The sequence below is a fragment of the Cricetulus griseus genome, chromosome 2, assembly GCF_003668045.3.
Source record: "Cricetulus griseus strain 17A/GY chromosome 2, alternate assembly CriGri-PICRH-1.0, whole genome shotgun sequence".
NCBI classification, from domain to species: Eukaryota; Metazoa; Chordata; class Mammalia; order Rodentia; family Cricetidae; genus Cricetulus; species Cricetulus griseus.
The window spans coordinates 375,520,716-375,542,660 of record NC_048595.1 but is presented as its reverse complement, the minus strand read 5'-3'; the positions used below and the strand labels follow the sequence as shown (position 1 = coordinate 375,542,660).

Here is a 21,945-nt window from a genome sequence, read left to right as displayed (position 1 = left end):
AGAAAAAGCAGGTCTACCTCACCTGAGTTTAAGCCCTGTTCCCCAAAGGAGCCCAGAGAAAGAGGGAGGCAGCCAGGCCAGCCTGTTGGTTTCAGGTTTATTTCATGGTGAGTGGGACACAGCTGGCACATGTGTGCCCATCCCAGGGGTCAAGACATGGGAGGGGCAGCTCAGCCCCTTTCACACCCGTCCCCTTCCCCATCACAAGTTCCTGGGCAGCCTCAAGACTCGCTAGCACACTCTGCTGCCAAACACGTGGTGGCAAAGGGGAAGGGCAGCCAAGGTGATGCCAATCCTGTACCTGGCTTCCTGCTTGGCTTAGTCCTCGCATTGTCCCCCACCAGTATCTGAAGCCATAGTGTCCCACTTGGGGGCTCGGCTAGAGTTCCCTCCCCCCAAAAGTAACGATTGCAGCCCTAGACACTTAGGGCTCCAGGAACCCCATTCCTCCCTGATCCTCACAACACCCCTGTGAGGTAGGTGGGAGGAGGGGTGCCATGGAGACAGAGGCTCAAGGAGGTGCTATGACTGGGCTGGGAGGGAGTGGATCCGCCATGCAGCAAGGGGGCCCAGGCGAGGGGACAAACGGGCCTGGGAGATATGGGTGGGCAGTGCCACACTTTGGCCATGGGCAGATGACTCTGCCTGGACACACCAGGGCCCACCTCAGGCCTTCCAAGGTCCCAGAGGGCCCCAGGCCTGGGCCTGGAGGCAGGGTTGAGTCCCAGCCCAGCAGATGCAGGCAGCAGTGATAAGGGAGAGGGCAAGTCTTCCTCCTCGGGCCGGGGGCCCACCCCGTGGTACAAAAATAAAGGATTTCAGATCGGAACCCCAAGTCCCTGGAGGTGATCTGGGGGCTCACATCCGGGTGCCTCTGGCTTGTAATAGCTAGAAAATAAGAGAGGGGAGGGACAGAAGGAAGAGGAGAGGGGGTCAGAAAACCAGGGTGGGGGTGAGGATAGGGTGATGCCAGGACAGGAAAGTTGGGGAGAGTGGGAGAGGGAGGGAGAGAGGGAGAGAGAAAGGCAAGTGAGTCCAGGCTGGCTCTGGAGGGGGGGGGGGGCTGAGGCCCAAAGAAGGCGGAGTCAGGACTGAGGAGGGGAGAAACTGCCAGTCTTGGGCTGGTTGTGGCAGCCTGGTGGTGGGGGGCGTTAGGAGGGACAGATCACTGCTTTCCCAGGCAGAAAGGGGACACCGAAAGCAGCTGTCCACACCATCTTAGAATCCAACTGTGGCCCAGAGAGAGGCAGTGACTTGCCCAAGGTCACATAGGGAGATCCGTCTGACTGGGGCCTATTGTCACCCCTGTCAGAGAATAGGTCTTTTCCTGCCACGCTCCAATCCTTGGCAGGCTCTTGCCAACTCATTAGCCAAGGGACACCACATGTGGCCTGGCACCCACTCCACAGAACTAGGGGACACAGTACCCACATGCAGTGTGGCACGAGCTTCTAGACATGCGTGATGGGGCAGAGGCCAGTCCTCTCCTCCCCGGCCTGGCTCCAGGGCCTACTGACTACAGGCAGGCAGGTACAAGACACTCCAGCTCTGGACTTTTTCAGTTCTCAGGGCCTCACCCCAAGGCCCAGATAAGCTGAGAGACTTTGGTGAGTGGAGAGAATCAGCCAAAAGCTCGGCTCAAGTCCAAGGACAAGATATGAGCACCCTCCTTGCTTCCGCCCCTCCCTCCAGCTCTGCCAGGCTACAAACCAGGGGCGGCAGCTCTGGGGGCGGGCGCGGGGCCGAGGAGCTCTCACAGCAAGCTCAGGCTTGGGTCTGGGAGGGTGCGGACAGGGACCTGCAAGGAGGAAACGTGAGGAGGCAAGCGGGAAGAGTGGGGCCTGTGGCCAAGGTCAGCCTCAGAGGTGCCCTGCTGGGTTGGAGGATATAGAGCAGATGCGGCCACGCCCCTCCTCCCCAGGCCAGGAGGCAGAAGGGGCCGAAAGGGGCGCAGGAGGCGGCAGGCAGGATGCTTGGGGATGCAGGGCCAGGGGGCCCGGGGAGAGGGCACGGGACACTGGGACTAGGGCAGCCCCAGGGTGGAGACGGGAGCAGGCAGAGAGGAAACCTGGGCAGGGGCAGAGAGGGAAGAGGCAGGGTGCAGATGAGATCCAGGAGGAAGAGGAGGTGGATGAAGATGAAGCAGGACCTCCAGCAGGAAGCGGAGGAGGAGGAGGCGGTGGTGGGAGGGAGAAAAGGTTAGCGGGATCCTGAGATGACAGGGCTGCAAGAGAAAGTGAGAGAGGGATGGTTATGGGCGAGGCGCCAGGCGCTGAGCTAACCCTGGTGGCCCGCCCCCGCAGTTCCCGGCGGCAGCTGCTCCAGCAGGGAGAGGGCGGGAGGCCCGGGCTGTCATTAGCAATCGTCCTCCTGGGGGCGGGCTGCACCTTTCTCCTGGGCATCCGCCTCCACCTGCACCTGGGCCACCTCCACCTCCTCCACCTCCTGCCGCCGCTGCTCCTCCAGCTGCTCGTCCGTGCTCTGCGAACCCGCCGCCGACCAGGGAAGAGAGAGTGGAGACACTGACGAGGGGGCGGGGCTGCGGGCGGCTGTCCGCAGGGACCCCCGACCTCAGGACAGAGGGGCAGGCAGGATGAAAGGAACCTCTGAGAAAGGGAGGGCAGTAGCCAAAGCAGCTGGTGCGTCTTCCCTAGCCCAGAAAAGATGCTTAGAGACCATCCAGGCTGCTGTTACAGAGTCCGGCTATGGGGAGGACTGGAAGAGGAGCCACTGGGCTCCTGGAAAGGCCTTACTTTGGGAGGGTGGAGCCAGAGCAGGAAGCCAAGGTTGTCCCAGGGTAGTCACCAGCCAGATCTAGATGCCAGCAACAGTGTCTGGCAGCCTGGGCCAGGTTGGTGACAAAAGGGAGGCAGAGCAGCAGGGTACCCTGCACTCTTGCAGGGAGGAGCCAGCCACTGGCATGGGGGGAGGATGGCAAGGGGATTACAGCAGGGCTGGGTGGTAACACACGGGAAGCCAGAGTTCCTAAAACTCCTGCACATGGGCACAGCTTCCACCTTCCCAGCCAGGATCATGCCTATTGTGTGGGCCCTACTGCAGGCCCAAGGGTACTGGGCCTGACTCAATTCTTCCCCACAGGCTGGCTGCCAACTGAGCTCTTGGAAGAATGCTGCCTAGGCCAGAGCCCACAGGGCTCCTAAAACCACTCAGGGAGGCTACCCAAAAGGCCTGGGGGAAAGTAGGACTGTGGTATTTCCCCATCCTGACCTAGGCTGACACTAGACAGTCACTAGTCCCTGGGAAATGAACCAGCAGGTGGGAACCCTCCAGGAATTCCAGCTTGGAATCTCCAAAGGGCTCATGACCCACCTCCTCCTTCACAGAGAATTCAGCAAAGATGCCAGAAGAGAGACTTGCCCAAGGGCACACAGAGCAGCATGCCACACTTCAGCATGCTGTGCCTCGTGCCTGTCCGTGTGGCCTTGTGAATAAGAGACATCAAGCCTACCCTGTCTGTGCCCTTGGAATGGTGCTGCCTGACTGTTCCCCAGCCTGGGCCAGCGGTGTGAGCTGACTGGACGGTAGTGGCATGGGATGGATGGCATTGGCTGTGACCATGACCATGAGGGTTATGTGGGTGCAGCAGGAGGGAGGGCGTAGCAGCAGAATGGGGGAGAGTGCTGTCTTCACACAGGGCAGGGACTCACCTTGGTCTTACGGCTAGACTCTGAGCTTAGGCCGTGTGGGGAGCTGTGGAGTTCCTTTGACACCACACACAGGAACTCGGCCTGGTCCTCGCTGCCGTAGTTGTAGGAGGAACCGATGTTCACCAGCTAGGGAAGGATAGGACTCATCACCCTCTCTGCCAGCAGAGGGCAAGAGAGACAGAAGTCTACTGGAGGACCCCTGCTGGCAAGAGGCAGGCCAGTGACCACACCCAGGAGCCTTCCATATTCTCCCTGGGTCCAAAAGATTTGCTCACACTATTTCTAGGTTTTCTGAGATGGGGCCTCAAACTTGCTATGCAGTTGAGGGTGACCTTGACTTCCTGCCTCCACCTCCTGAGTGTCACTGTGGCTCTCCTATGACACTGGTTCTGCCCCAAACTAGAACCTTTCCTGATGGCTCTTCTCACTTTTACAGAAGCCTTGTGAAGGAGGTACCATGAGCTCACATCCCAGGATGCAGAGGCTGGGAGAGCGGCTGTCTTGCTCAAGTAGCAGGAGTGACAGAGGGCAGGGCTGGAAGATAGGGTGCCCTCCCATCCTAGCTGGCTGTTTGGTCTTCCTCACAATGGCTATCCTGGAATCCCAGCCTTGTCCTCCAGCTTTCCTGTGGGGAGGTGCTCAGGGAACTAATTCAGTTTGACTCTTGTTCTCAGGGCAGATTGGACCTTGAGTTCATAATGGGGGGCTCTATGCCTCTAGAAACCCAACAGGCAGAGTGTGGCCTTGTGGCTGATGACAGGAGTCTCCTGTGGTGAACCACATATGGCCTGGAGGCGTGGATGGTCACATCCATACCACTGTGCACATCTGTCATGAGACCCTGGAGGTCAGGCCCAGGGTTTGGCAAGGGTTCCACTCACCTCTGTGGTTCTGGTCTCCTATATCTGAGCAGTCCCTGAGGACCAGAGACAGCTGGTCTGCTGTACAGACCCTCAGTGACTAGGATGTCCAGGGGCAAGGGCTTCCTGCCTCCTTCTCAGTCCACCTGTGCTCAGCAGGCACTTTTCTAGTCTTGCTTAGTTCCATTCAAGAAGAGTCTGGGTTTGGGCTTGGGGAGGGACTGGAGGTTGAGACTGTAAAAAGGACAAACTTAGGGTGTCCCTTGTACCCAGCCCACCTGCTCGAAGCGCCAGCCATCAGACATGGTGGAGACCATCTGTGTGAGCTCCTCCTCCTGGCACTGAAGCACGCGGTACACATGTTTGGGTGGCACCTGTGGGTAAAAGGGTCATGTGGAGGGCACTTCTAAGGGTACCAGGCATACAGCTGCTTCTTCCCCACCATATAACCCTAGATGAAGGGCCAGAAAGTTAGACCAGGGAGGAGGGAGCCATGTTCTGAATACCTACTATGTGCCAGATGATTCCCATGCAGGGCTCACTCCTTCTGAGACCCTTATGCCTTATGCCTTAAGGAATTCTATACTGAGGCTCTCAGAGAGGTTCAGTTACTTGCCCGGGGTCACCAGCTAAAGGTACCAGAGCCATGTGTGAAATATGATTGACACAAGAGGGAAGCAGGGTAAGGTTTGGGGAGACATTCTGGGTTACCAGTCGAGTCAGGCCCTCACCTCTTTAGCCTCTGTGGCTGGGAGGTGAGGTCTCACCCTGTCCCCCCAGAGGTCTGGGGACTGAGCTCTGATATGCCAGTCCCAATAGCTCATATGTACCTACAAGGGGACTGCCTGACTCCATGAAGTAGATATTTACTCATCCTGCATGGCCTTGGCAGGGGTGGGTGGGTGATTGTACTTCTACTGACGTCCTCTATGAACAAGAGTAGCTAGGCAACTTTGAGCATCTCTACTTTCCACACAGGAAAACAAAGAAGGGCATAATAATCCTAGGTCAATCGGGGGCAGAACCCTAGCGGTATATATCCAGGTTGGGGCTGTGCTGAGCAGCCTGGGAGGCCTTTCCATCTCCCCTCACCATTGACACCAACCCCTTCCCACCACTGGCCCAGCTTCCTCTCTCCAAACCTGGGTCACTGTGTAGTCTTTCTCCTCCATCCTGTCTTTGATGATTCGGATCAGGGGACCAATGTTGTAGAATTCAGCTTCCTCCAGGACCCCTAGAACATAGAGCAGCTTGTCATCTCTACTGTCTCCATGCCCCATTCTCCTTGTCCCCAGACTCATTTCCTGCTCTGGTCACATTCCTAGATAGCTATAAGTCTATAAGTGCAAGGGCCAAGAAAGAGGGAACATTTCAGGTCTAAGGAATTGCTCAATTGGTAGAGTGACTGCCTAGCATGCACAAAATCCTGGGTTTGAGCCCCAGCACTGCACAAACTTGGGTGGTGATGAACACTTGTAATCCTAGCACTTAGACATTCATGGACATCATTGGCCACATAACAAGTTTGAGCCAGGCTAGGCTTTATGAGATCCGGTCCAATCCAAAAAGGGAACATTTTTCCTTGGTCCCCACATAAGAGGCTGAAAGGCCACTCTTCAGCCAGTCCTGTCTCCTGTGCTGCGATAAGCATGTGACCCAAGATTACCCAATGAACCTGGGGCTCATTAGGACTGTGCCCTAAAATACTACAGGTAGGGCCTAGGCTATCCACTGTGTGCCCCCATTTATCAAATGCAGGCTAAGTACCAGGCCTGTGCTGGGAACATCACATTCTTTATGGCACTTGTCAGAATTAGAAATGAGCACTTTCATTATGTCCACTGGGGAGACTGAGGCCAAGAGAGAAACAGCTTGAAACCTTTAGAGCTCTGGACCCTCACCAGAAGTAAATAAGCTTTTGGGTACCTCCAGCTACCACTCATAACTGTTGGTAAAACCCTTGTGGGTCCATCAGAGGTCCTGGGAAGCAGGTGTCACTGTCTGTGTGTGATAGACACACAAGATCAAGCAGATACACTTCAAGATCAAGTCAGCCATCCCTCCTCCCACTTGCTGAAGTTCAGAGAGCTCCCAAGAGTCTGGACTACAGGAAGTCCCTGAAAGGCAGGGGGCTGCTGGACTCTCTGGAGACAGGGACCATCACAGACTGAACCTTTGAAACCTCACTGCCATGTGATGGAGGGACTCTGACCAGTGGGAGGTGAAGAGTCATAAAGATGGAAACCCAAGGAAGTATGACTTCTGAAAGAAGAGGCTGATGGCCAGTGAATCCCTCTGTCTTCATGCAGCACACAAGTGGACAGTTAGCAGCAGGGAAAAGGGTCAGGTCAGAAGCCCCTAGGCTAACACGCTGACCCTGAATCCCAGCCTGCAGAGTGGGTGGGGTCAGTTGCTGTTGTCATAGTCCCCTGGCCTCTAGTACTTCTTTACAGAGTTGAAACTGTGTCGGGGGTCATTCTGATCTCTATTGTGCTCAAGTAATACATGCTGGAAGGGAGAGTCAGCAAGGACAACTGCCTGAGTGACAGAAATCTCCCAGGCCCTGGCTGGGAGCCATCCAACCCAAAGCTGTGTACCCCAGGCTAGGCTGCTTCCTACTGTGGGGGAACTTCCTTCCACATTCCCACTGCTTGGTATGGTAGGTGCAACGGTCACTAACTTCATAGACACAGAGAGGTTAACTAACATTTCCACTGTCACATGGTAAGCTTCCTCCTGAAATCCATCTCTCAGATATTTCCCCACCCCGCCTGAAGAGATGAGAGCATCAGAGCTCTAAAGAGCTGGAACCTGTAAACAGGTGTTGGCTGTGATTCGGCTGGAGTATGAGCCTCCCAGAGGGACCTGCTCCTGAGCCCAGGCCCTACCCACGTGATCTCTTCCCCTTAGACTGCTTGGCAGCTAGCTGTAGACCAGGCAGAGTGAGCTACCTACAGTGAGCTCTGAGTGAAATGATCACCCTGTCCTTTGGGGGCTCTTCAGATCACTGTACCCCATTGGGGTCAGCCAGAGAAGATGACTGACTAGAGCAAGGACTGTGAGAAATGCCACAGATTCAGGGAACTCATCTGCAGTTCCAACACACACTCTTCCGAATGTGGGTCATGATGCCCATTTTGCAGGCGCCAGTGTAGACCCAGAGAAGACTATATGTCCAAGCTGGCCTGGCCTGATCCAGAGCTACACTCAAGTGTACAGAGGAGAGCTGGTTTGAGGATGACTGTAGTCCCCTGGCCCTGGCCTATTCTTCACACTGCTTCCATGTCAGCTGGGCCTGGATATGAGCCTCCACAGACCTGGGAAGGCAGCAGCCCTACCAGGAACATCACCCCACAGCCAGCTTTGGGAACTCCACGAACTGGCTGATGACAAGCCCCTGCTTGGGAGGCACAGAATAAGGCAAAGAAGGACCCAGTTCTTCTCCCATCCAGCCTGGAGCATCCCAGGCCCCATCAGGCCTTCTTGAAGGCCAGGAGAAAGGTCATTCCCAAAGGCAGAAGCCTCAGGGCCTCTTGACCCTCTTCCTGTTTTCACATCACTTCCCCAACAGCACTCATGACAGCCTGGGTCTGTCAGCTTGGCAGAGACCTGGAGAATGGGACCCCATTCCAGGACAGGCAGAAAATAATGGGGAAAAGTAGATGCCACCTTGGCTACAAGAATGATTTTAGGAACTCCGGATGGCTCTGGCCCGCTCCAGAGAGCCCCAGACCAGCCCAATGAACCAACTCACCCTCCTCAGCCATGTCCTTGTCCAGCACCAGTTTGCCATGCCTGAGGAAGTTCAATATGGGCCCGAAGTAAGTGGGGTCACGGTCAATGAGGTAGGCCCCGGTCTCATCCTGTGGAGATTAGCACAGGAAGTGAGAGGCATGCAAACTTCCACAAGTCCAGCCCCACACATAAGCTCAACTGATCACAAGCTGGAGAAGGACTGCAGAAAGAGAGATGAGATAGAACAACAAGGTGCTGGGCTCCAGCCCTGCCTCTGCCTTTTCCAGCTGTGTGACCTTGAGCCATCATCTGGCCTCTTGAGCATGTCTTCTCTCCCGAATCACCAGAGGACTATGTGTGAGCATAGGGTGTGACCATATTTCTGAGCGACCCCTAGCTCAACACAGGATTCAATGAATTCCCCTCCTGGGAAAGTTTCCCTCTTGGAGGCTGCTCCCCTGAGCTAACCCCACTATCCACCAGATGTTTGCAAGTTTCCAAAGGAGCTGCTCTCCGATTGGACACTTGCAGCCTGCAGGGAGGCATAGCCGGCATCAATACGACCCCATCAAGAAGCAGGGGACTCGCTCAAGGACATAGTGTGAGAGGTTCACAGAATGGGGGCCAAGGAACTTTGGCAAGTCAACTCCAGAGGTCTTGCACATGAGGACAGAGTCAGATCAGGGAAATCCATCCCACTCCCCACTCCTCCCAGGTCATTCGGGAGTTGGCAGGAGAGCAGGGTGAGCTCACAAGTGGTATCTGCTAGGCCAGGGCTCTTCCTTACATTAAACCCACCTCCAAGACACCCAGGCCTTCTCCACCCAGTTCCCTGCACCCCTCAGCTGCCCACACCCCAAGGGCAGGGAGAAGCAGCCTGCATCAACTCCTAACGCTGGAGTCTGCCAGGACAGCACGGCTGGCCGGGCTTGTAAGTCCCTCAGCACCGCCCCACAGCAAGGGAGCGTCCCGGATCCAGGGCAGCGCTCCAAGGCTCCAAATGGCCGCGGCCTGCGCTGTCCCGTTGCCACGGCAATGGGTACAGCGATCCCTCTCAGCTTCGCTTCCTACCCCTCCTCCTGCCCGGGCTTCCCGCCTCGGGATCCTACGAATGCTACACCGACCAGGTCGGAGGCCGAGAGACGCACAGGCTGGACAGCCTCAGAACGCGGAACCGGGACACCACCATCGGCGGGCTCACCCGGTCCGACTGCAGCTCTTCGCCTTGGCACAGGCGGCTGAGGAAGGACTTCTGCTCCCGACACAGCGTCTGGCGGGTGGTCAGGAACACCGTGCCCCCCACGTTCAGCCGCACCCACTTGCCCCAGCCGCCCCCGGCGCGGCCGCCCGCCCCCGCCGGTGGCGCTGCCTCCCCGGCCTCCATCCTCATCGCCAGCTGCGGTGTCTGCATCCTCCCCTCCGCTTGCTGCGGGGCGGGTACCAGGCGCGGGGTATGCCGGGAGCTGTAGTATGGAGCTAGGATTGGGATGCTCTGCGCTTGTCCTGGTGCTGCTGGGACAGCAGGTCCCGCCCCACATTACCTTTCTTGGCGGCCTGACACCTGGTCTCTCCCTTTGACCAGCCTGCTTGATTTGCAGAAGGCCAGAGCCCTGGGAAAACAGCGATCCCCGATCCGCTATTCTCCTCATTTGTTCTGTGTGCGGGGGGGGGGGGGGCCCAGCTGAGGAATGACTGACCTGAGAAAACTTTCTTCCTCCAGAGATTCCTATATATACCTGCTTTCTAATAGGTGCACGCACATGTGTGTGTGTGAGTGTGTGTGTGTGTGTGTGTGTGTGTGTGTGTGTGTGTGTGTGTGTGTGTGTGTGTGTGTGTGTTTTGCTGGGGATGGAGCCCACGGTCTCTGGTATGCTAAACCACACCAGCAATATTTCTTTCTGCCCCATGTGTCACCTCTACCTCCTAGATTCTTTGAGAACATCTAGTTGAATTTAGGGTTGTCTGAACATTTCTGTGTGAATATATAATATACATTACTTATTTAGGCTCCTGGTAGCTCTGTCAGGTTGGTACTGCCAAGATAGTGGCACAAATGGGGCTACAGAAGTAAAGAGACAGTAGTACATTTCCATACAAAAGTCTGTTTCCTCTGTTCTTTCCAGGGTTGTCAAGGATTAGGTCAGGGCTCCCACATTAAGCCCAGACCTCCTCCACCAAGCTCCCTGCACCTTTCAGCTGCCCACACCCCAAGGGCAAACAGAAGCAGACACATAACTCCTTTCCCAGCTGGATTCAGCCTGGACAGCAGGGCTTAGGAGGAATGAGAAGGGAAAAGGCAGCCTGGTTTGTGGGGATTGTGAGGCTGATCACAATGGTCACTGGTCTGCAGGGATGGAGAGAAGAGAGGGGTGGATCAAGTGGGATCAAGAACAGACATAAGTCTTCAGGGACAAGAGCCAGAGTGCTCTGGATGCCAGTCTTGGGCTAATCTGGAGGAAACAGAGTTTGCCTAAGGAGTGGATATCCAGAAGATGAAGTTCAGATATTGGCTTCCCTGATGCCATCTGCTTCCATAAATATGATAGGACTGAAGCTTGGAGGCAAGGCACATGGTAACCTGCCCATGTCTGTATGCAAGATGGGAGAAGGGAAATTGTGAATACTCCACCCCCAGATGCCTTGCCCAGTCCTTGAGGAGTATGGGCTGTGCAACAGGCCTGTGGGGCACCAAAGCTCTCTGCAAAGGAGGAATGGCCTTGGGGTGATGTTTTGGGATGGTCCCTCTGGCATTGGTGTTCCAGAGAATTATTCGGATAGGAAGGCGAAAATGGGGGGAAGCTGTTGTAGGGATGTGGTCTCTGCTTCCCCGCCCCCCCAACTGCTCAGCGGGATCCCAAGGACAGGTGTCCTTTTCAGGACAGCACAGCAGGTACCAAAAGTACCAAACACTGGACATGACTCAGGGAATGGCCTAGTTTCACTTTCTGTTGCTGTGATACAGCATCCTGCCAAAAGCCGACTCAGGAGGAAAATGGTTTATTTGGCTCACAATTCCAGGTCATAGCCCTTTGTTGTAGGCAAGTCAAGTAGGCAGGACTTGATCCAGCTCGTCAACTCCTCAGTCAAGGGCAGAGAGAAAATGAATGCATGGATGCTCAGCTCACTTTTTCTACTCTTACACAGTCCAGGACCAAACCCATGGAATGGTACCATCCAGAGAAGGCCGGGTCTTCCCACATCAGTGTATGTAATCAAGACAATCTCCTACAGACATGCCTACCAGCCAACCTGATTTAGACACATCTTCATTAATTGTCTTCATGGATTCTAGATAGTGTCATGTTGACAACTAAAACACACCACCATCCCTGGGGAGGTGAGTGAAGCAAACCCTTTTTGTAAGGATGGGGATCCGGTCTTCCTCCTCCAGCCAGGGTCCTGTTATGAGTGCCTGACCATAGACACCAACGCATTCAGCCAAGTTCACCATCCACTGTGTTCTCAGTTCCATGCTCTGGGCATTCTTTCACGACAATAGTGATGACATCAGCCAGCAGAGCAGCAGGTACTGTCCACTGGGGGCTTTCCCTGGATCAGGTGGTACCCACACATGAGCTGTCATCATTCTGGGACTCTAGGCCACAGATCTTACTTCTCCGTGTGCCTATCTTATAGTAGGAAAATGAGGCTCAGAGGGCCTGGGCTCTTCCCGGTCAATGTTGGAAGAGGCTGTGGAGAGCAGAGCCAGCCTTGAAGTTTTGTCTCACTGACTCAGATGCCATCCCACCCTCCAGCCCCCATGGATCCTATGGCAACCCTGAAGTGGCAGTCTTAAGGCCACACCACAGGTGAAGATACCACAGTCCTCACAGCTGCTTTAAGCAGGTCTGGACATTGTCCCTGTTTGTCTCCAATTCTGGAGGCGTCAGGTGGAGACAGGCCAGTACCTTGAGGCCCAATAAAGGGGAAGGCTGGTCTCCAATTTTCCCTCTTTCAAAGTTCCTATCTCTTTGGACACACAAAACCTCCTCAAATAAGACACCTAAAGTTCTCCCCCCTGGGTCAATGTTTCATTGCTGTGGCAAAATAACCTGAGTAAAATAACTTAAAAGAAGAAAGAATTGCTATCTTTTGTTCATAGTTTCCAAGATTTACTGACTTTTTAGGGTCATGGGGGGTGCAGTATGCAGGATTGAAACTAGGGTCTGCTCACCTCGTGACAGTAAGGAAGGAGGAAGGAGGAAGGAGAAAGGAGGGGGGGTGAGAGAGAAAGAGAGGAGAGAGGGAGAGAGAGTGTGTGTGCACTACAGAAAATAGGGATAAGATCTACTATTCCACTGGGAGTGGCAGTGCATGCCTTTAATCCCAGGAGGCAGAGACAGGTGGATCTCGGAGTTTGAGGCCAGCCTCATCTACAGAGTTTCAGGACAGTCAGGGCTATACAGAGAAACCCTATCTCAAAAAACAAAACAAACAAACAAACAAGAACAAAACAAAACAAAAACAAAAAACAAAAAAAGATCTACTATTCCAAGGCATGCCCCACAGTGACTCACTTCTCCAACTAGGCCCTACCTCTGAAGAGCCTATTCAGCTTGGAACTCATCAGTGGGTTAATCGATTGATAATGCTAGTGGCTTCATGTGCTAATCACCCCCAATAGCCTCAATTGAAGATTAAATCTTCACATACAAACTGAATGAGGTCACTTCATATCCAAACCACAACCCATCTGAAGTGGTACCCTCACCAATGAGGGTCCCATCCAGGGCCAGGTAATAAGATCCAAGGTCTCTAAACAGTCAATGGTTGCCACTACATTCCTTCCTGTTTCTGTCTGGGCTTGTATAGTCCTTTTTGGATGGGAAAGCAAGGTGTACTAGGAGGATCTTCACCCAACTATGGAAAGGCCCCTAGTCCTTCTTTCCAAATGACGCTCATGTGTCACTGGGTTTGTCGAGCACCTACTGTGTGCCAAGATTGAAACCTAGAGTTGAAGATGTCAGAGGTTGGCCCCTGTCTTCCAGGATGGCTTGCTTGGCTCAGGGAAGGTAAGGTTTGAGGGAGCTAGATAAAGCTCACAATCCAGGCAGCCTAACTGTAATTTTGCATGGTTGTTTCTTTGTGGTTTATTTGCTTGGGTTTTTCTCATGCTTACCTCAATCTTCCTCAGAAAATAACTGGGAGAACATCCTTTAGATACTTTCCAGGATGGTGACTAAGTCTCAAGAGAGTTAAACCTTAATTGCTAGCTGGTTCCACTGCTCCCTGCTGGCCCATCTATAGGTCCTGATTTATCTGGAAAGTGAGACAGGTAGAGAGGTACAGAGATACAAGGGTGCAGACTCCCAGGGAAGGATGTCAACCAGCAGCCCAGCTTTGTAGGAGCAGTGGTGCAGACTCCCAGGCAAGGATGACAACTAGCAGCCCAGCTTTGTAGGAGCAGGGGGTGCAGACTCCCAGGCAAGGATGATAACCAGCAGCCCAGCTTTTTGGGATCAGCAGCTGGACGGCCTTGGAAAAGTCACATACTCACACTTATTCTCCACCCATGAAATGAGAGAGACGGTACTTTGTGCAGTGGCTTGTGAGGAAGCAGTCAGTCAGCATGCAAGGCCTAGAGGTGGGTGCATGCTCACCCTGCCACCTACACAAAGGCCAGAGAGTACCAGCTTTTGTGAAGCTAGTCAGCTATTCTGTCAAGATTAGGGCTTGAGCCAAGGGCTACCTTACTAGCCATGGATGAACCAGTCTACCACCTACTCCCTGCTGAGGCTGGAAGAGAAAACAGGAAGAGAGGCCACCCCTATGCTCCAGGGCAGAGTAGCTGCCATTGCGTGCCAAGCCTCATGGCCTAAAGTGATCCTCAAGTCATTCTATGTTGGGACTCAGAATACGCCCTGGGTTCTTGTCTGAGCACATCGTTCGTGGGTTGTCCTGTTTTTAATCTTCTCCATTTAGCAGTGCCTAGCATCTGAGTGGCTTGTGTCAGCTCTGCTGGCAGTTCTGTGACGAGGATGTCATTCATTCTGTTCTCCTCACTTCCAAGTTCAGAATGTCAGAACATGAGATTAGCTCAAACCCTTGTTTGGTTCCTCACATCAGTTCCGCCCCTGCCTGGGAGGCTGGCTCTGAGGCTTAGCCTTGTGTGGGTGTGCCTGGAAGTCAGCACCTGGTTAGTTCACCTGAGGAGAGAATGTGATGGAGTGGGTCAGAGAGCTCACATCTGGCCACAGGAACTATTCCTACTGAGCAATAGGCTTCAGAAGTCTAGGGTCTGAATCTGCCCCATGGTCCTCTACTCATGACATCTGGTTATCTAGGTCTGTGACCTCACCAAACCTCATTTTACACTATTTACAATAATTAAGACATGATGTTATTGCATTTCCCTAATGGGTAGGAAATGTTGGCTCCCATGACTGAACACCTACTGTGTGCTGAGCCTTGTCAGGGGCAACATGCCCAGTGTGTGTATGTGTGTGGGAAGAACAGACCTATAGGCCTGAGTGTTCCTAACAATGGTGTCACCATGTTACTGCCTAAAATGTTCTAGAATTTTAGCAGATAATTACCAAGTTTGTCTCAGGGGTGGGGATTTGGTTTCAGAGAAAGCCCAGGGTTGGGGCACACCTGTAATCCTACTACTTGGGAGATGTGGGCAGGAGGGCTGCTGAGACCCTGTCTCAAAGATAGGTAGATGTCTCAAAAATAGATAGACAGATATAGATAAATAGGTAGATAGATAAGTTAGCTATCCACCCTCCCCTTGAGTTCACAGGAAGGTACTCCATGGGGTACCTTCTGAACATTCTTACGTTGTGAAAGGGCAGTCTGAGGCCAGGCATAGTGGCACGTGCCTTTAATCCCAGGACTCGGGAGGCAGAGGCAGGAGAGTTCAAGGCCATCCTGGTCTACATGGCGAGTTGCAGGAGGAAGGGGTACTTGCTCACATTCACAGAGACATACCTGGTGATGGACAGTAGCTGGACGCCAGCGGAACCGCGTGGTCCTGGACCTGGGAGATGCTCCCTTCAGCCAGCAGGGGGCGCTCGTCAGACTCCTCCGTCCACCTGTTTTAGTGCTCGGTTCCGTTGTGCTCCAGGTGGTTGGGTTTTCAGAAGCCTGGCTCCTAGAACAAGGCTATAACCTGCGGCTTGTTATCAGTCTCTTCTCAATGTCATAATGTATATCCCCCCGGGTCCCAGCACTGGCCATCCTAGCCAGGCACATGAGTGATCACTTTAATCCCAGTCCATCTGGAAGCTGCAGCTGTCTGCTATTCTGGGAGGACCCAGAGGGAAGTTCCGGCTCTTTCCTACCCCTCCCACACCTTTGACACCCTGTACAGAGAGTCAGCTCCTGCTGTCCACTAAGGATACAAGCAGAAGAAAGGAAGCTAGAAGGCTTCCCTACCCCGGGCCCTTCTTCTGGTGGGACTTCCTTATGACCAGAACATGTGACGCGAGCTGGCTAGTTTTTGTTTTGTTTTCTGGTGGTCGTGGTGGGCATTCTTTGGAGCCTTCACTTCTGGGAATGGTTCACAGTGCAATGCCCTTCCAGGACAGTGCCTCCTCTGACTGGTCCTTGGATATTGCTTGAGGTACAACGCTATAAAATCTTGGGATTCACCCGATGCCTAGCCCTAGTACAAAGCTTCCCTGGAAAGTCTGCACCCTGTCCAGCACATCTTCTGACCTATCTGGCCTGCTGGCTTTTCTGAACCTCACCCAAACCCACATCTTCGAGCCTGCTGTATCCAGGACACAGGGCGCTGCAGGAAGCCCCTTCTCTCGGAGAGGGAAGATTCTCAAGTGCACCCAGCTCACAGGAGCAGCCTGTAAAGTCTGTTTGTCCTTTAGCTGTTCTGGAGCTTTCTTTGTCTGTCTCTGCGCTGACTTTCAAGATAAATCCTTAACCACTTCCCTTGGAAGAACAGCTTTAGATGGTCTCTGTACCTTGTTTTCAAAGTGTGAGTCCAGTTAGCAGTCCCAGTGGAGACTGAATCAGAAAAGCTGTATAAGGCAAAAACAAACAACAAAACGAAAATAAGTCCATCTTCAGGCTTAAAGAAATGTCACAAAAATTACACCCACCCCAAAATATTCCAAAATGTCAATAATTCATTAGTTTTGTTTGTCATCTTCCCCTCCCTCTCTCCCTCTGCCTTTTCTTGCCTCCTAAACTGATTTTTGAATAAGCTGCTGTGAATGGCTCCTCCCTCCTAAACTAGGGCAAAGACTTCTAACAGCTTGGCATTCCCCCATGACCACAGTATAGGATCAGATCCAGAGGAGGAAGGAGTCGGGCTAAGCCTGATACACTACTGGAACCTGTCTACAGACGCGTCTAATGTCCTTTCTAACTAAAGCAAATACATGCAAAGGAAAAAAAAAGATTTGCATCCAAGCCCCCTTGTACTTGGTTGGTCAGCTCCCTGACCCCCCCTCCCCTACTGTGTAGCCCAGGCTATCCTGGAACTCAAGAGCCTCTTTCCTCAGCCTTCTGGATGCTGGAATTTCAGGTCTTCACCACCACAGCCAGCCTCTGCTCTCGGTCAGACTGCAGCAGTTTCTCTGCCTTCCGTTTTTGAAGCATGTGTGATCTTTGCTGCACACCTTCCACTGTGGCTCTGCCTGGTCCTCTGTCACAGGTTTGCTGTGTGTTGTTGGCTGGGTTCTTCTGGGCACCCCATCTCAGAGAGGTGGCGAATGCAGGTTTCAGGAGAAGTGCAGTCACTTCTCCTTTTGGAATGAGTCATCTGTTGAGGAGACAGGGGAGGACATGTTGGTTCCCTTCTCCTCCAGCTAATTTATCTCGTCATGAATTTCACTAGTCACTGATTATTCTTGTGTGAAATAATCAAGCATGGTGACAGCCAAGCTCTGATTTTGTAATCCCATCACTGCTCTGTATTCACTGGTGTTGGTCTATTGGAGGCCTCCTCCTGCTTCCTTAATTAATATCAACAAACACTATTAGAGTCTTTATTCCATGGGTTAAAATGTTACTACTGTTACTATTTTTTATACTCAACTTATCTAAGATTTGATTAATGGGAACCTCTTCCTGGCTTCTATATCTTTTTTAAAAATAAATTTTGGGGCTGTAAATGTGTCCAGTTGGCAGAGTGCTCACCCAGCATACACAAAGCCCTGGGTTCCATCTCAAGCACAGCATAAACTAGGCATGGTATATGACTGTAATCCCAGCATTTGGGAGGTAGAGGAAAGAGGATGAAAAGTTTAAAGTCATACTCAGCTGTATTGGGAGTTTGAGGGCAGCCTGGGCTATGTGAAACCCTCTCTGACAAACAAACTCACAAAAAGAAAAGAAAAAAAAACTTTGCTGTGGGTGGCATACAATTTTAATTTCAGCACTTGGAAGGCAGAGGCAGGCAGATTTCTGTAAGTTCAAGGCCAGCCTGGTCCACAAATCAAGTTCTAGAATAGCCAGGGTACAGATAAATCCTGTCTTAAAAAAAACCAAAACCAAAACCAAACAAAAAAAGGAGGGAGGGGATCATTAAGTGAACTAATTTTTAATCTCTTAAAGATTGTGGTCATGATACTAGATGACCAAGGAGGTTTTAAGGCCATTGTTCAGTGGCGTGAAGACACACCTCTGCGTTCACGCCCGCCACAGCCGTCATCCACCATTAGCCCCATTGCCATCATCACAGCTATCTCCATCGCTGTCTCGCCACCATCCTCATCATCCCCAACGTCTCCACAACACCACCATCACACATCAAAACCATGCCCACCACCCCTTCCATCGCAACCACCCCAACACCCACACTGGTTCCGCTAATCCACCTCCACCATCCCTCCCACCCCTACACCCCCACCATCCCACTATTCCACAGTCCCCACCAAGTTCACCATTCCACCATCAACACCATCCCGCCATCTCACCATACCCATCATCCCCACCATCCCATCATCCTGCCATCCCCACCATCCCATCAATATCACTATCCCTGCTTTTCCCACTGTCACCATCATCCTCGTATTTAACACCACTAGCACTGTCTATTACAGAACTCTTACACCTTGCAAATCTAGAACTTGGCATCCTTAAGTAACACTCCCACCTCCATCCTTTGGTTCCATCTCCACCACACCAGTTTGAAGTGTGTTTCAGTGAAAGAGACATTCGTTAAGCACATGTAGGATCCTCAGTTCCATCCACAACCACACTACCACCACCGTGAAAATAATAACACATGAATGCTCACATGGTCTCTACCTGCTCTAGCAGCACCCATATCCATTTTGTAGATTATGAGTTAAAATGCATTCCTGGGCAATTGGTAGGATTATACCCCTGAGGTCATTGCTCCCACATAGTTCACAAGTTAGGAAGGAGACAAGTGGATCTAGTCTCATGTGGCTTGCATGCACGCGCGCGCGATCGCACACAGACACACGCATGCACGCACGCACGCACACAGGCAAGCACATATGTTTTTTTCTCCTTCAGCTCAGAACCCTGAAGTCATTGACACTTGAACTCTGACCCAGCATGGTGAGTTTATCTTCTCTCTCCTGCCTCATTTCCCTCTTTCTAGCAAAGAAAATGCTGGTTTCCAGGTTTCTGAGTTTTCTCATTTTGTCATGTGTCTGAAGATACACAGTCCTTACAGCCAAATACCACATTCAGGTATTGCCACGATGGGCTGATGGCTGAGAGAGCCAAGGGTTCATTCTCCTTTAGTTAGAGTGGTCATCTCTGTCTGAATTACACCTGGGTTGGCTTGCTGCTGACAGTGCTGTGTCCTGTTCCCTTCATCACTGCTGACTGATTGATTGGGATTATGTTTGGTTTGGTTTTGTTTGGTTTGATTTTTGTATGTCAAAAAGCTACAAGCAAGAAAACAGGCAAAGTGCCACCCCCAGTGTTCTGTCTATCCTGGTGTTTCTGCACATCCCCACAGGTGGTTAACTTCATGCCTTTCCGATTCATACTTTGGCATGAAATTTTACAGGAATGAATAGGTTCATGTCTCTTTTTGTATTCCTGTTTTCTTATTCAATAGACTCTACAATTAGTAATGCACAAGTTCTCTTCTACTTTGCTTTTTCCGCTTAACACCTTGTCTTAGACATCATTTAAAGTTTTGATAGGCTTCATTTTTATCTTCCTCTTTTCTTTAAAACTGTTTTCTGTTATTATTATTATTATTATTATTATTATTATTATTATTATTGTGTGTGTGTGTGTGTGTGTGTGTGTGTGTCTGTCTGTCTGTCTGTCCGTCCATCTCAGGTTATCAAGCTTATGCAGCAAATACTTTTATCTGATGAGTCATCTCACTGGCCTCTCTCTCTCTCTCTCTCTCTCTCTCTCTCTCTCTCTCTCTCTCTCTCTCTGTCTTAGGGCTAGAGAGACACCTCAGCTCTACTAGGGGACCCCAGTTCATTTTCCCACCCCAGCCCCATGAGATCCAACATTCTCTTGTGGCCTCTGAGGGCATCTGCATATATGTGGCATGTGCAAGCACACACCACACACACACACACACACACACACACACACACACACACACACACACACACACACGAACGCATGCACAGACACACAAACAATAAATAAGGCATCTTTAAAAAAATAAGTAAAACAACGGCTTGCTAATAGTATCCCAGGCTGACTTCAAATCCCCAGTCTTCATGCCTCAGCCTCCTAAGCACTGGGGCTACAGAGTTTGCCACCAAGTCCACCACACCCACCATGCCTACCACACTCATTAATAAAACTACTAAGGTTATTCTGTTGAAATTAAGGCTTTCTCTCCCTTATATTCTCTATTGTTAGATTATCAATTTGCATGTGTTAATTTTATACAGTGCAGAGTTATTGTTCAGAGGTAACTGTCATTCTCAGTTCTCTGTGGTATTTCAAGAATATAGTCCTTACCTGAAAAGAAAACAGAATAGCCTTCTTCTGTCTTGTAGTGGTTTGTCCTGGGCTGGCCTGAGACTCACTATCCTCCTGCCTCAGTCGTCAGAAACTCCAGCATGTATCTCCATGCTCTACTAGGAATTAATATTTTAGAGACTGGTTATTTTACTAGTAGAGAGAAATAAGTCACTCACGGACTTGGAAAAGAGGAGGTGGGTCTATGGAGAGTGTACTGTGATCTCCCTCACCAAATACTCTGCTGGAGTAAGGGGCACAGTCCAGGGAATTCAAGCTTGGCACTGTCGCCCTGTTCGAGCGAAGATGTCTCTCTCACCTGAAGCTGCCCTGCACCCTCTCTGTTCTCTGAGTCCATGCTCCTCAGTGGTTGATCACTAAGGTGTCTGTGTGGTTCCCCCTTCCCAGCGGGCAATACACTTCTTAGGGCTGTCCTCCTCTGCTGTGTCTCCAGTTCCTGGGAGTCGGGGAGGTTTCTGAGGATGTGCACTGTGCTTGATCAGGACGGATCTGGGGCATGGGGAATTGGCAGGACTCTGCAAGTCTCCTGCTGGTGGGATATGGGTAAGGGAGAATTTCAGAGAAGTCATTGCCAGGTCTGAGCCACAGGTGACTCAAGAGCGGTGGCCATGCACTGAGACCAAGATGACAGGTGAAGTGGGGGCAGATGAGGGGTCCCATAGGCTGTGGGTAGCTGGAGGCCACAGTGATCTAAGCCATTGTCTTGAGTGAAGGAGTGGACTCACCAAGTAGCTGGCAGGAGGAAGAGTGAGGGCTGAGAATCCAGCCACAGTCAGCAGGACCAACCAGCGTTCCTATGTCCTTGGTGCTTCCAGGTACTAACAGTTTGGACTCTTTGGTTTGGGAGCAATCAGCATCTGAAGGTAGCACCATGCACCAAAAACACCAAACAAAGCCTTGGGAGTTGGGGTGCACTTACCCCAGTCAGGGAAATGCATGTCAAGGATATTTTTCTTTCCTTTTTTTAGGGAGTGGGGTGGGAGGTGGGGAAGGTTAGGGTTTTTCTGTGTAGCCCTGGCTGTCCTGGAACTTATTGTGTAGGCTGGCCCTGAACTCAGAGGTCTGCCTGCCTCTGCCTCCCAAGTGCTGGGACTAAAGGTGTGCGCCACCACTGCCGGCTGAAGATCTTTATGCTTAAAATGAAGCTTCCAGGTACCTTGAGAGCTTGATCCTTTCCCCTGGTGATTCCACCCTCCCCTGTGCTCACTGGTTGAGGGACTTCCAGTGGGTGCCAAGGCTCCCCCATGCCCGGAAAGACTCCTGCTTTCATTTTTTCAGGAGAAAGGCTGAGGCCCAAGAGGAGAGCTCCTGGGCAAAGCCAATTCCACAGGACCAGGCCCGAGGCACTGCATTGATCCAGGATTCAACCCTCTGGTTGATGGATGCTTTGGACCATGACCCTCAGCTGAGTGGTCTGGAGAACTGGGACATTCTGATGCAGCCAGTTAGTGGGGCAGGGAAAGGCTTCAGTGCCGGTGAGGGTGTTCAGCAAATATTTGCCAAGTAGACAAAACTCTGGCCAATACTGATGTCGCAAGTTCCTTCCTGGATCCCCGACAGAGTGGGTGGGGGTGGGGCACATGCAAGCAGATGTGGGCAGTCAGTTATTCTGGTGTACAGCCTAGGGCGACAGGGCAGTGCTCAAAGGGGGCCCTGGGTCATTGCTGGAAGCCCTGGCTGAGCTTAGCTTTCCTCAGATCTGTTCCAATTGCCATGGACTTCCCCAGGACAGAAAAGGCTCTGCTGGGTTCACCTTGTTTTCTTTGCTGGAGTTTGGGTTT

The 21,945-nt window shown here is 52.1% G+C and overlaps 1 protein-coding gene across 5 annotated transcripts; it reads right to left on the bottom strand.

The window, feature by feature from the left end:
• Positions 1-80: 80 nt before the first annotated feature.
• On the bottom strand, positions 81-9,689 carry Kctd17 (potassium channel tetramerization domain containing 17). 5 transcript variants are annotated; one of them, XM_027403943.2, is made up of 9 exons: positions 9,465-9,689; positions 8,283-8,391; positions 5,671-5,762; positions 4,807-4,902; positions 3,669-3,794; positions 2,388-2,481; positions 2,150-2,224; positions 1,711-1,798; positions 819-888 (listed from the first exon to the last, which is right to left on the bottom strand). In XM_027403943.2, the coding sequence occupies exons 1-9, from the start codon at positions 9,672-9,674 to the stop codon at positions 819-821; spliced, it is 960 nt and encodes a 319-aa protein (XP_027259744.1). In that variant the 5' UTR covers positions 9,675-9,689. The 5 variants fall into 5 exon arrangements, with proteins under 5 accessions (XP_027259736.1, XP_027259743.1, XP_027259744.1 ...); XM_027403935.1 differs by lacking the exons at positions 1,711-1,798; positions 2,150-2,224 and having other exon boundaries at positions 81-888; XM_027403936.2 differs by lacking the exon at positions 819-888 and having other exon boundaries at positions 1,542-2,224.
• Positions 9,690-21,945: the final 12,256 nt, after the last annotated feature.

Excerpts from the sequence above, each read along its gene's own strand:
- Kctd17 (XM_027403935.1), bottom strand. The coding sequence starts at position 9,674 with ATGCAGACACCGCAGCTGGCGATGAGGATGGAGGCCGGGGAGGCAGCG. Across the intron at positions 5,763-8,282 it reads CAAGGACATGGCTGAGGAGG|GGGTCCTGGAGGAAGCTGAA; the intron begins GTGAGTTGGTTC and ends TCTATGTTCTAG. Across the intron at positions 4,903-5,670 it reads AAGACTACACAGTGACCCAG|GTGCCACCCAAACATGTGTA; the intron begins GTTTGGAGAGAG and ends TTTTACCCACAG.